Source organism: Manis javanica, chromosome 5, assembly GCF_040802235.1.
Source record: "Manis javanica isolate MJ-LG chromosome 5, MJ_LKY, whole genome shotgun sequence".
Classification (NCBI taxonomy): Eukaryota; Metazoa; Chordata; class Mammalia; order Pholidota; family Manidae; genus Manis; species Manis javanica.
The window spans coordinates 163027272-163041747 of NC_133160.1; the positions used below are offsets into that span (position 1 = coordinate 163027272).

Here is a 14476-nt window from a genome sequence, read left to right on the forward strand (position 1 = left end):
GTTTGACAAGGGAAAAAAAAGATGTTCAACTATGACAGTGAAACTGTGAGCCATTGAGGGTAATTCGTCTTCCCTACCACTTCCAACTCCTTCATGATCCAATGTCACATGCTGGTTACTGCTAAACTCCACTTCTTCAATAGGAGCTCTTCCAGTGACAACGCTAGTTTCGGGAATAGGCAGAAACACTTCTGCCAGCAAGGTGGTACCACTGTGTCCCACTGTTTCATATACCTGAAGTCAAAGAAGAGAAACGAATAAAAGCATCAGTAGAATGTGCTCAATCTCAATTAGTCCATTTGTCTGTGCTTATCACTGTGCAAGGCCAGAGCACCCACCTCAGAATGCAAAGCTGAGTTGTATTACTATGGTCCCCATGAGGCCAGATTACATGCTATTTGTAGCCAACTTGTTGACACCTGTCCTCTTGCCTAGTCTGATCTCCTGGGGTGGAGAGGTTAACCAAGGTGAACAAACTAATACACAGGTAACCTGGAGAATGGACTTCCTCCTTTTCCTGACTGATGTTATTTCAGAGACAAATGGCATCAGGTAGAAAGGGTGAGATAATGTGGACATGCTGCTCTTAGATGACTTATTATCTAGACAAACCTCAAAGTCAATAGGAGAAGCACCAAATTTATTACTGTAGAGTATCCGATTAAAATCTACTATTTGATTAATCTATCAGATTCTCCCTTTTAAGACCTCATTTTAGTTGTTAGCTGCTGAAACCCTACCAGCTCTCCTCAGACCTCCCCCGAGATGGAGCCAATTGGACTATCTGCAGCTCTGATACTAATTATTGTTGTATATCTTATCACAATGTCATCACTATGAGATGAACAACCCATCGTCAGGGCAACCACAGATTATGAATATAAAATGCAGCCTTCATAGGACCCTCTGCTCCATTTGATCAAATTTCCCTTGTATTCTTGGATCCTTTTACTTTTGTGATAAGAAGATGATAAAATATTCCACAGCTTTGCTGACTTCTTTCCTGTGTTTTATTCTTTCTCTCCAGGAGGTTTCTGCCTGGTACACATTTGTCTAAGAGGCTGATTTTACTCCTTTTATTTCTACTGATCGAATCTTCATTTCGCCTCTTATGCAATTTAGTCCCCCTGTGATTAATACTTTCCACTTACCACTCAAATGCACAAAGATGACACTATACATTCTCTCCACCCACCTTCCCTTATAGGGTGTATGATATGAATTCTTTGCCAAGGATGGGGATGAGGATGAATTTGTGCTGGTCTGCCACCAGAGCCTCATCTCCCTAGTATCTACCAGCTCACATCTGCAGGATGGCTGACTGAGCTTAGAGGGGCTACCAGGGCAAAGATAAAGGCAAGCATTGCATAGAAACCAAACTCAGGACCCCAGACTTAATAGCATGTGAGTTAATTCTAACAGACCGGTGCTCCAAGAGACCTGTACTGTTCAGGGCTTATATGTGCCAAGTGGCCAAATCTGCCTAATTCAGGGGCTCAGTGAGAAGCCTGTGAATGGCACACTTAACCCATGCTCTCCAAATGCATCTTTATCAGTAAAAAGATTATATTTTGATTTATATTAAAAAACATTTTTTGGAAAATTTCAAACATGTAATTCTAGAAGAATGATATACCCTGAACCCATAACCTAACTTCAACTATCATTATGTCCTATCTGGTTTCATCTATGCACTCAACCATTTCCCGTTCCACCAATATTTGGAAGCCAGACATCATTTCACTTGTAAATATTTCAGTATGTATCTCTGAAAGAGAAGGATATTAAAAAGTATAATTATGATACTATCATTATGGTAATTCCTTAATAATGTCAAGTATCAGTAAGTTTCAAATTTCCTCCAGAGTTGCAAAAAATCACTATGGTATACTTGGTTTGAATAAGGATCAAATGTATTCCATACATTACAATTGACCAGTGAGTCTCTCAAGCCTTTATTAATTTATGGGTGACCCAGCCTCTCTTTTTATACATCTGTTACTTCTCAACACCTTTTCCCCACATTTTTATCATTTCAGAACTCTAGTGGAAAAAGGAGTGCCATCTATTGCTTGTCCCAACCTCTCATAAGAGCCTGCTGTTTTGGATCTTACAGAGCTTAAAGAACAAAGGGCAAATTGTCTTTACTTGCACAGGAAGCCTTGGTTTGACCTCTTAAGTTATAGATCCATTATCTTGAAGTTTCAGCTTGAGAAAATGGTGTGTTTTCTTTCCTTTTTTAAGCTTTATTTTTTTTGCCAAAATTGTAATTCATTGAGACAACCCTTTGTGTGAATCCCACTAGGGGCATTCACCTGTGTTATCCTGTTTAATCTTTACCACATTCTTATGAAGGATGGTTTGTAGTGAAGATTAAGTAAGAAACCAGACCCAGCAATTCTAGGTGACAGATTGGAGGCTTAATTTGAAGACCAGCATCCACAACCACCTCACTTTAAAACTCATACACTTTCTGCTATGTTTTCCTCACGGGCCAGAGAAAATCAGAAAGGTGATTAAACAATTCAGAGTCCTTTTAAAGTTATTACCATGAACCATAAAATATAATTAGGTTAGACAAATCGGGGAGAACTTGTGATTGAAAGAGAATTTAAAATCTGAACAAAAGAGCAATGACACATGGAAGTACTATAAAAACAATGGCTCTAATCAGAGCAGACTCTAATCAAATTAAGCATATGCAATCATAACTGAAAGACCCTGGAGCTCTTCTGGTCTCAGACTTTGTGGTTGCCCAGAACTCTGAAGAGGGTTGCTGTCTCAGCAAAGGTGCAATGTTCACTTCAGTGCAGGTGTTTTAGCTCACTGTAAGGTGCCCCTGTACTGGGCACCACATGAGCATACAGTAAGCTGCCCCTTGCCTATTGATACCCACTAATGTAACACCGCCATGCCCTGTGGTTTCCCTATAGAAACAATTATCCACTCTATTGAGGTTCTTGTTTATGGGTTGTTTGTCTCACTAGATGTTGAAATTCCTCAGGGAAAGGTTATTGTTTGATTTCCCTTTGAATGCCCAGGGCTGCCAACAGGGAATTCATATACTTAGAAGACATCATGTTAACTCTTACTAGAAGTAGGGCATTAGAGGATGAATCTGTGGAATGGAACTGTTCTCTTCTCTGAACAGCTGGTAGACTTGGGTGTAGTGTGGCTCTCAAGATTTTCTCCTATCTCACTTTACTCTCCATTTGACTGTCACTCCTCCTACAGCCTGCAGAGGGCAATGTGATGAACTGGATAGAGCAGCCTTGTGTTCAAACAGATCTGGGCCCGAACTCTGATATTGACACTTAAATGTTGTGTGACTTTGGGCTTGACATTTCCACCACTTTGTGCTCTCATTGTAGGCTGAGGATGTTACTTCAGCAGGGAAGCAGTGATGAAGCTTAGCTGAGATGGATGAAAAGTCTATTTTTTTCTGTATGAGCTCAATAAATATTTCTTTTCCTCTAGGCATATAATTGACAATAAGCATATGCATTTTTATAGCACTTTATGGTTTACAAAAGTCTTTCATAAACATGATTGCATTTCTCAAATGCCTTATTAAATCTTGCTAATCAACTGACTTTAATAAACTTTACACAATAAGAATTTATTTTATTTAAATTAAACTTGAATGACACAGGATGCCTACTCTCACCACTTTTATTCCACATAGTACTTGAGGTCCTGGCCATGACAATCAGACAAAAGAAAGAGATAAAAGGCATCCAAACTGATAAGGAAGAAGTTAAACTGTCACTATTTGCAGATGACATGATATCATAACCATAAAACCTTAAAGACTCCACCAAAAAAACTATTAGAACTAATAACTGAATACAGCAAAGTTGCAGGATACAAGTTAATCCACAGAAATCTGTTGGATTCCTCTGTACTAACAACAAACTAGCAGAAAGAGAAATCAAGAAAACAATTCCATTTACAACTGCAACAAAAAGAATAAAATACCTAGGAATAAACTAACCAAGGAAGTGAAAGACCTGTACTCTGAAAGACTGTCTGTAAGACAGTCATGAGAGAAATTAAAGAAGACACCAATAAATGGAAATTTATCCCATGCTCAGAGATAGGAAGAATTAATATTGTCAAAATGGCCATCTTGCCCAAAGCAATTTACAGATTCAATGCAATTCCTATCAAAATACCAACAGCATTTTTCAATGAACTAGAATGGGTCTAAAATTCATATGGAACCACAAAAGACCCTGAATAGCCAAAGCAATCCTGAGAAAGAATAATAAAGTTGGGGAGATTACACAACCTGACTTCAAGCTGTACTACAAAGCTACAGTAATCAAAACAGTATGGTACTGGCACAAGAACAGACCCATAGATCAATGGAACAGAATAGACAGCCCAGATAGAAACCCACACATATATATGGTCAATTAATATACAATAATGGAGCCATGAATATACAATGGGGAAAGGGCAGTCTCTTCAAAAACTGGTGTTGGGAAAACTGGACAGCTAAACATGTGAGAGAATGAAACTGGATTACTGCCTAACTCCATACACAAAAGTAAACTTGAAATGGATCAAAGACCTGAATATAAGACAAGAAACCATAAAACTCTAAGAAGAAAACAAAGATAAAATCTCTTGAACATAAGCAGGAGCAATTTTTTCCTGGACACATCTCCTTGGGCAAAGGAAACAAAATAAAAAATGAGCAAGTGGGATTACATCAAACTGAAAAAGCTTCTCTATAGCAACAGACACTATCAGCAGAACAAAAAGGCATCCTAAAGTATGGGAGAATATATTTGCAAATGACTCATCTGATAAGGAGTTAACATCCAAAATATATAAAGAACTCATATGCCTCAATAGCCAAAAAACAAATAACCCAATTAAAAAATGGGTGGAGGACCTGACAGAAATTTCACCAAAGAAGAAATACAAATCGCCAAGAAGCACATGAAAAGATGCTCTACATAGCTATTCATCAGGGAAATGCAAATCAAAACCACAATGGGATATCACCACTAGTTAGAATGGCCAACATCCAAAAAACAAGAAAGAGCAAATGCTGGCGAGGATGCAGAGAAAGTGGAACCCTCCTACACTGTTGGTAGAAATATAGATTGGTATAACTGCTATGTAAAGCTGTATTCAGGTTCCTCAAAAAACTACAAATAGAAATACTATTTGATCCAGGAATTTACCCAAAGAAAACAAAATCCCTGATTTGAAAAGATATATGCACCCCTTTGTTATCACTGCACTATTTGTAATAGCCAAGATACGGAAGCATCTAAGTGTCCATAAATACATGAAAGGATAAAGAAGAGGGGTACATATACATTGTGGAATATTATTCAGCCATAAAAAGAAAAGAAATCCTGCTATTTGCAACAACATGGATGGATCTAGATGGTATTATGCCCAGTGAAATAAGCTAGGCAGAGAAAGACAAATACTATATGGTTTCACTTACTTGTGCAGTATAAAAACAAAGCAAAATAGAAGGAATAAAACAGCAGTAGACTCATAGACACTGAGAAGGGACTAGTGGTTACCAAGGGGAAGGAGCTGTGGTGGGTAGAGGGGTGGGTGAGGGGGATAAAGGGGAACAATAATTTACAATCACAATAAAAATTGGTCATGGAGATGGTAGTACAGCATGCAGAATATAGTCAGTGATTCTGTAACATCTTTCTATGTTGATAGATAGTAACTGCATTAGAGGGGGTGAGGATTTAATAATATGGGTTGTACATTCGAAACCAATATAATATTGTATATTAATGATACTTAAAAAATAAATTAAACTTGGAGGAGGAGCCAAGATGGCGGCGTGAGTAGAGCAGTGGAAATCTCCTCCCAAAAACACATAGAGCTATGAAAATATAACAAAGAAAAATCTTCCTAAAATAGAGACCACAGGACACAGGACAACATCCAGACCACATCCACACCTGCAAGAACCCAGCGCCTTGTGAAGGGGGTAAGATACAAGCCCCAGCCCGGCGGGACCCGAGCGCCCCTCCCCCCGGCTCCCGGCGGGTGGAGAGAAACCGGAGCGGTTTTTTTTTTTGGCGAGCGCTTTTTGGAAGCCTTAGAGGGACGGGCCCCCGTTGCTGGGGAGGCAGGGTGGCGGGACCGGTGAGGAGGTGCCTGGGAACGGCGCCGGAGGACAAAGAATATCCCGCGTTTCTCCCTGCGAGACCTGGAGGCGGGTGCCTGAGACCGGTGCCTGAGGATGGAGGAGGTCGCGCGTTTTTCCCCTTTTTTTTTTTTTTTCTCTTTTGGGCGAGCGCTTTTTGGAAGCCTTGAAGGGACGGGGACCCCAGTGCTAGGGAGGCACGGTGGCGGGACTGGTGAGCGGGTGGCTGGGACTGGCGCCTGAGGACAAAGAATATCCCCCGTTTTTCCCTGCGGGACCGGTGGGCGGGTGCCTGAGACCGGCACTTGAGGACAGAGGAAATCGCGCGTTTTTCCCCTTTTTTTTTTCTCTTTTCTGCGAGTGCTTTTTGGAAGCCTAAAAGGGACAGGGACCCCGGTGCTAGGGAGGCAGGGCGGCGGGACTGGTGAGCGGGTGCCTGGGACGGGCACCTGAGGACAAAGAATATCCCGCATTTTTCCCTGTGGGACCGGTGGGTGGGTGCCTGAGACCAGCACCTGAGGACGGAAGAAATCGCGCGTTTTTCCCCTTTTTTTTTTCTCTCTTTTTGCCGAGTGCTTTTTGGAAGCCTTGAAGGGACAGGGACCCCGGTGCTAGGGAGGCAGGGCGGCGGGACTGGTGAGCGGGTGCGTGGGACCAGTGCCTGAGGACAAAGAATATTGAGCGTTCCTTCCCTGCGGGACCGGTGGGTGGGTGCTTTTTGGAAGCCTTGAAAGGACAGGGACCCTGGTGCTAGGGAGACAGGGCAGCAGGACCAGTGAGCGGGTGCCTGGGACCGGCACCTGAGGACAAAAAAAAAAAAAAAAAAAAAAAAATCGCTTGTTTTTTCCTTTTTTTTCCTTTTTTTTTTTTTCTCTTTCTTTCTGTTCCCTCTCTCATTGTTGCTGTTGTTGTTTTGGTTTGGAGAGTGCTTTTTGGAAATCTTAAAGGGGCAGGACAGGTCACTTAGACCAGAAGCAGGGAATCTGGGGATCTCTGGGCACTCTAACCCCCTGGGCAGCAGGGAGCACAGAGGCCCCTTACGGAGATAAATAGTCTCCTGGCTGCTCCCCCTCCAACGGGGCTCCACCATTTTGGAGGAACAGCCCCAGCCAGGCCAAGCCCACAGCAACAGCGGAGACAAACCCCAAAGCAACTGGGCAGGAAGCAGAAGCCCTGTCTGCGCACAGCTGCCCAGCACAAGCCACTAGAGGTCGCTATTCTCCCAGGAAAAGGCTACAAACCAACAAGAAGGGAAGCTCTTCCAGCGGTCACTTGTACCAGCTCTGCAAACTATCTCTATCACCATGAAAAGGCAAAACTACAGGCAGACAAAGATCACAGAGACAACACCTGAGAAGGAGACAGACCTAACTAGTCCTCCTGAAAAAGAATTCAAAATAAAAATCATGAACATGCTGACAGAGATGCAGAAAAAAATGCAAGAGCAATGGGATGAGATGCAGAGAAAAATGCAAGAGCAGTGGGATGAGATGCAGAGAAAAATGCAAGAGCAGTGGGATGAAGTCCGGAAGGAGATCACAGATGTCAGGAAAGAGATCACAGAAGTGAAACAATCCCTGGAAGGATTTATAAGCAGAATGGATAAGATGCAAGAGGCCATTGAAGGAATAGAAGCCAGAGAACAGGAACGTATAGAAGCTGACAGAGAGAGAGATAAAAGGATCTCCAGGAATGAAACAACACTAAGAGAAATATGTGACCAATACAAAAGGAAAAACATTCGTATTATAGGGATACCAGAAGAGGAAGAAAGAGGAAAAGGGATAGAAAGTGTCTTTGAAGAAATAATTGCTGAAAACTTCCCCAAACTGGGGGAGGAAATAATCGAACAGACCATGGAATTATACAGAACCCCCAACAGAAAGGATCCAAGGAGGACAACACCAAGACACATAATAATTAAAATGGCAAGGATCAAGGACAAGGAAAGAGTTTTAAAGGCAGCTAGAGAGAAAAAGGTCACCTATAAAGGAAAACCAATCAGGCTAACATCAGACTTCTCAACAGAAACCCTACAGGCCAGTAGAGAATGGCATGATATACTTAATGCAATGAAACAGAAGGGCCTTGAACCAAGGATACTGTATCCAGCACGACTATCATTTAAATATGATGGTGGGATCAAACAATTCCCAGACAAGCAAAAGCTGAGGGAATTTGCTTCCCACAAACCACCTCTACAGGGCATCCTACAGGGACTGCTCTAGATGGGAGCATCCCTAAAAAGAGCACAGAACAAAACACACAACATATGAAGAATGGAGGAGGAGGAATAAGAAGGGAGAGAAGAAAAGACTCTCCAGACAGTGTATATAACAGCTCAATAAGCGAGCTAAGTTAGGCAGTAAGATACTAAAGAAGCTAACCTTGAACCTCTGGTAACCACGAATCTAAAGCCTGCAATGGCAATAAGTACATATCTTTCAATAGTCACCCTAAATGTAAATGGACTTAATGCACCAATCAAAAGACATAGAGTAATAGAATGGATAAAAAAGCAAGACCCATCTATATGCTGCTTACAAGAAACTCACCTTAAACCCAAAGATAAGCATAGACTAAAAGTCAAGGGATGGAAAAACATATTTAAGGCAAACAACAGTGAGAAGAAAGCAGGGGTTGCAGTACTAATATCAGACAAAATAGACTTCAAAACAAAGAAAGTAACAAGAGATAAAGAAGGCCACTACATAATGATAAAGGGCTCAGTCCAACAAGAGGATATAACCATTCTAAATATATATGCACCCAATGCAGGAGCACCAGCATATGTGAAGAAAATACTAACAGAACTAACAGAACAAAATACTAATAGACTGCAATGCATTCATTGTAGGAGACTTCAACACACCACTCACCCCAAAGGATAGATCCACCGGGCAGAAAATAAGTAAAGACACACAGGCACTGAACAACACACTAGAACAGATGGACCTAATAGACATCTATAGAACTCTACATCCAAAAGCAACAGGATATACATTCTTCTCAAGTGCACATGGAACATTCTCCAGAATAGACCACATACTAGCTCACAAAAAGAGCCTCAGTAAATTCCAAAATATTGAAATTCTACCAACCAATTTTTCAGACCACAAAGGTATGAAAGTAGAAATAAATTCTACAAAGAAAACAAAAAGGCTCACAAACACATGGAGGCTTAACAACATGCTACTAAATAATCAATGGATCAATGAACAAATCAAAATAGAGATCAAGGAATATATAGAAACAAATGACAACAACAACACTAAGCCCCAACTTCTGTGGGATGCAGCGAAAGCAGTCTTAAGAGGAAAGTATATAGCAATCCAGGCACACTTGAAGAAGGAAGAACAATCCCAAATGAATAGTCTAACATCACAATTATTAAAACTGGAAAAAGAAGAACAAATGAGGCCTAAAGTCAGCAGAAGGAGGGACATAATAAAGATCAGAGAAGAAATAAACAAAATTGAGAAGAATAAAACAATAGCAAAAATCAACGAAACCAAGAGCTGGTTCTTTGAGAAAATAAACAAAATAGATAAGCCTCTAGCCCAACTTATTAAGAGAAAAAGAGAGTCAACACAAATCAACATACTCAGAAACGAGAATGGAAAAATCACGACAGACTCCACAGAAATACAAAGAATTATTAAAGACTACTATGAAAACCTATATGCCAACAAGCTGGAAAACCTAGAAGAAATGGACAACTTCCTAGAAAAATACAACCTCCCAAGACTGACCAAGGAAGAAACACAAAAGTTAAACAAACCAATTACAAGCAAAGAAATTGAAACAGTAATCAAAAAACTACCCAAGAACAAAACCCCGGGGCTGGACGGATTTACCTCGGAATTTTATCAGACACACAGAGAAGACATAATACCCATTCTCCTTAAAGTGTTCCACAAAATAGAAGAAGAGGGAATACTCCCAAACTCATTCTATGAAGCCAACATCACCCTAATACCAAAACCAGGAAAAGACCCCACCAAAAAAGAAAATTACAGACCAATATCCCTGATGAATGTAGATGCAAAAATACTCAATAAAATATTAGCAAACAGAATTCAACAGTATATCAAAAGGATCATACACCATGACCAAGTGGGGTTCATCCCAGGGATGCAAGGATGGTACAACATTCGAAAATCCATCAACATCATCCACCACATCAACAAAAAGAAAGACAAAAACCACATGATCATCTCCATAGATGCTGAAAAAGCATTTGACAAAATTCAACATCCATTCATGATAAAAACTCTCAGCAAAATGGGAATAGAGGGCAAGTACCTCAACATAATAAAGGCCATCTATGATAAACCCACAGCCAGCATTATACTGAACAGCGAGAAGCTGAAAGCATTTCCACTGAGATCGGGAACCAGACAGGGATGCCCACTCTCCCCACTGTTATTTAACATAGTACTGGAGGTCCTAGCCACGGCAATCAGACAAAACAAAGAAATACAAGGAATCCAGATTGGTAAAGAAGAAGTTAAACTGTCACTATTTGCAGATGATATGATACTGTACATAAAAAACCCTAAAGACTCCACTCCAAAACTACTAGAACTGATATCGGAATACAGCAAAGTTGCAGGATACAAAATCAACACACAGAAATCTGTAGCTTTCCTATACACTAACAACGAATCAATAGAAAGAGAAATCAGGAAAACAATTCCATTCACCATTGCATCAAAAAGAATAAAATACCTAGGAATAAACCTAACCAAGGAAGTGAAAGACTTATACTCTGAAAACTACAAGTCACTCTTAAGAGAAATTAAAGGGGACACTAATAAATGGAAACTCATCCCATGCTCATGGCTAGGAAGAATTAATATCGTCAAAATGGCCATCCTGCCGAAAGCAATATACAAATTTGATGCAATCCCTCTCAAATTACCAGCAACATTCTTCAATGAATTGGAACAAATAATTCAAAAATTCATATGGAAACACCAAAGACCCCGAATAGCCAAAGCAATCCTGAAAAAGAAGAATAAAGTAGGGGGGATCTCACTCCCCAACTTCAAGCTCTACTACAAAGCCATAGTAATCAAGACAATTTGGTACTGGCACAAGAACAGAGCCACAGACCAGTGGAACAGATTAGAGACCCCAGAAATTAACCCAAACATATATGGTCAATTAATATTTGATAAAGGAGCCATGGACATGCAATGGCAAAATGACAGTCTCTTCAACAGATGGTGCTGGCAAAACTGGACAGCTACATGTAGGAGAATGAAACTGGACCATTGTCTAACCCCATATACAAAGGTAAACTCAAAATGGATCAAAGACCTGAATGTAAGTCACGAAACCATTAAACTCTTGGAAAAAAACATAGGCAAAAACCTCTTAGACATAAACATGAGTGATCTCTTCTTGAACATATCTCCCCGGGCAAGGAAAACAACAGCAAAAATGAGCAAGTGGGACTACATTAAGCTGAAAAGCTTCTGTACAGCGAAAGACACCATCAATAGAACAAAAAGGAACCCTACAGTATGGGAGAATATATTTGAAAATGACAGATCTGATAAAGGCTTGACGTCCAGAATATATAAAGAGCTCACACGCCTCAACAAACAAAAAACAAATAACCCAATTAAAAAATGGGCAGAGGAACTGAACAGACAGTTCTCCAAAAAAGAAATACAGATGGCCAAGAGACACATGAAAAGATGCTCCACATCGCTAATTATCAGAGAAATGCAAATTAAAACTACAATGAGGTATCACCTCACACCAGTAAGGATAGCTGCCATCCAAAAGACAAACAACAACAAATGTTGGCGAGGCTGTGGAGAAAGGGGAACCCTCCTACACTGCTGGTGGGAATGTAAATTAGTTCAACCATTATGGAAAGCAGTATGGAGGTGCATCAAAATGCTCAAAACAGACCTACCATTTGACCCAGGAATTCCACTCCTAGGAATTTACCCTAAGAACGCAGCAATCAAGTTTGAGAAAGACAGATGCACTCCTATGTTTATCGCAGCACTATTTACAATAGCCAAGAATTGGAAGCAACCTAAATGTCCATCTGTAGATGAATGGATAAAGAAGATGTGGTACATATACACAATGGAATACTACTCAGCCATAAGAAGTGGAAAAATCCAACCATTTGCAGCAACATGGATGGAGCTGGAGAGTATTATGCTCAGTGAAATAAGCCAAGCGGAGAAAGAGAAATACCAAATGATTTCACTCATCTGAGGAGTATAGGAACAAAGGAAAAACTGAAGGAACAAAACAGCAGCAGAATTACAGAACCCAAAAATGGACTAACAGGTACCAAAGGGAAAGGAACTGGGGAGGATGGGTGGGCAGGGAGGGATAAGGGGGGGGAAGAAGAAGGGGGGTATTAAGATTAGCATGCATGGGGGGGAGGGAGAAAGGGGAGGGTGGGCTGCACAACACAGAGAGGACAAGTAGTGACTCTACCACATTTTGCTAAGCTGATGGACAGTAACCGTAATGGGGTTGTTAGGGGGGACCTGATAATAGGGGAGAGCATAGTAAACATAGTATTCTTCATGTAAGGGTAGATTAAAAATTTAAAAAAAAAAAAAAAAAAAGAAAGAAAGAAAGAAAGAAAAGGGGATTACTCGTTAACAGGATAAAACTATTGGTAAATCAAAGATCAACGCATGCTTTAAATATCCTTAATGTTGATCACTTAAAGGGTGTCAGATGATCAGCTATGGAGGTACTCTTTTCTGATAATATTCCTTTCTCTTAATTAAAAAAAAAAAAAAAAAAAGCAGTTACTGTGTGCTGACCTCCAATGAGTTCTGCACAGTGGTATAGAGGGCATGTTAAAGTGTGGGCAAAGGGTCTGTTTGTTTCTACGCAGAAGATCAAGGCCTAGCTTGGATACCCAGAAAATGAAATAAGATACGATATGAGGAGGAGCTTCCGGCATCAGCACTCTCTGGAGGACTCGTGCCGGGGGATGATCATCAAAAAGCCTCCCCAGGGATCCGGACGATGCTGCGGTTGTGGCTGCATCCAGCCCACCGTCTCCTGGACTTGCCATAAGAAGGAGGAGGGAGATGTCTAGGCTGGCATGTGCATACAGTGAGACAACGAATTTGACTGGATCTGTACTGTTGGAACTCAACCAGGAGTTGGGAGGGGTGCAAGTTGTAGCACCCCAAAATCTCATGACTATAGACTATCTATGGTTAAAAGAACATATGGGATGTGAACAGATCCCAGAAATGGGCTGCTTTAATTTGTCTGATGGTTCAAGTACAGTTGGAAAATATCCATCATATTATAGATAAATTTTCACAAATGCCTAGGGTGCCTAAATGGTTTTCTTGGCTTCACTGGAGATGGCTGGTAATTATAGATTTGCTTTGTTTATGTCACCGTATTCCTATTATGTTAATATGTGTGTGCAAATTAGTTAGTAGTTTAAAACCTATACATACTTAAGGTACTATACAAGAAGATATGTCAAAGAAATAATCAATCCTCCCAAGTTTCCTTCATATGCTACATCTATAGCTTTTCTTCTTCCTTCCTAATTACAAACCTTAAATAGAATTCGTGCCTCATATCGAATTTACCGAGTATCATAATTCCTCCAGGTGGTAAAGATACCTCGAGACAAGTGCTGGGCATAGAAGCCACAGGGCATAAATCTGCAAAGAAGTAAAAAGCTAACCTTTGCAAACAATATGGCTTCTCTCTCACATACCAACTTTACATTACCCTGTATGGCCCCGGAAGATGCCTGGTTAGCCAGAGACGGGTAAGATTCCTCAAGGGAGGAACAACCTAAGACAGGCACAGTCGCAGGGGGGCCATCAGGTGAGAATTTGGGGATCAACAGAGGTGAGGCTCAGAACCTCACCCCCCCTGCTTTGAGAGAAATCTTCTGCATCCGTGGATGTCTTGCTGCCCTTGTCTAGCCTGGATTAATACTTAGTCCATAGGCACACACCTGATCATCTGATCATCTACATTTGCCTTCTTACAGCACTAAACTATGTTTTCTACCTTTATCTTGCATCTACCTACCACTTCAGCATTTTATTAAAAATAAAAATAATAATAATAATAGGAGAAATGTGGGATCAACATATAAATCAAGTACAAAAATCAAATGAATATTCATATTTGACCTGATGGTTTATAGGTCATATTGCATGATCAAAACCGAAAGTTTCTGTGATGAATGCCCTTGTACTGTTCACCATGTAAGAATTTATTCACTCTGTAAGAATTCGTTCACCATGTAAGAACTTGTTCGTTATGCTTCAGAAGATTGGAGACTGACGAGAATTAGGCTTGAGA

At 40.6% G+C, this 14476-nt stretch overlaps 1 protein-coding gene across 6 annotated transcripts in view; it reads right to left on the reverse strand.

Moving 5' to 3' along the window:
- CC2D2A (coiled-coil and C2 domain containing 2A) overlaps positions 1-14476 on the reverse strand; it is a 133406-nt gene that overhangs the window by 58438 nt on the left and 60492 nt on the right. For all 6 annotated transcript variants that reach the window (XM_073237816.1, XM_017670565.3, XM_073237820.1 and 3 more), the window contains one exon: positions 78-234. In XM_073237816.1, coding sequence (XP_073093917.1) covers positions 78-234 — 157 coding nt within the window. The remainder of the gene's footprint in view (positions 1-77; positions 235-14476) is intronic.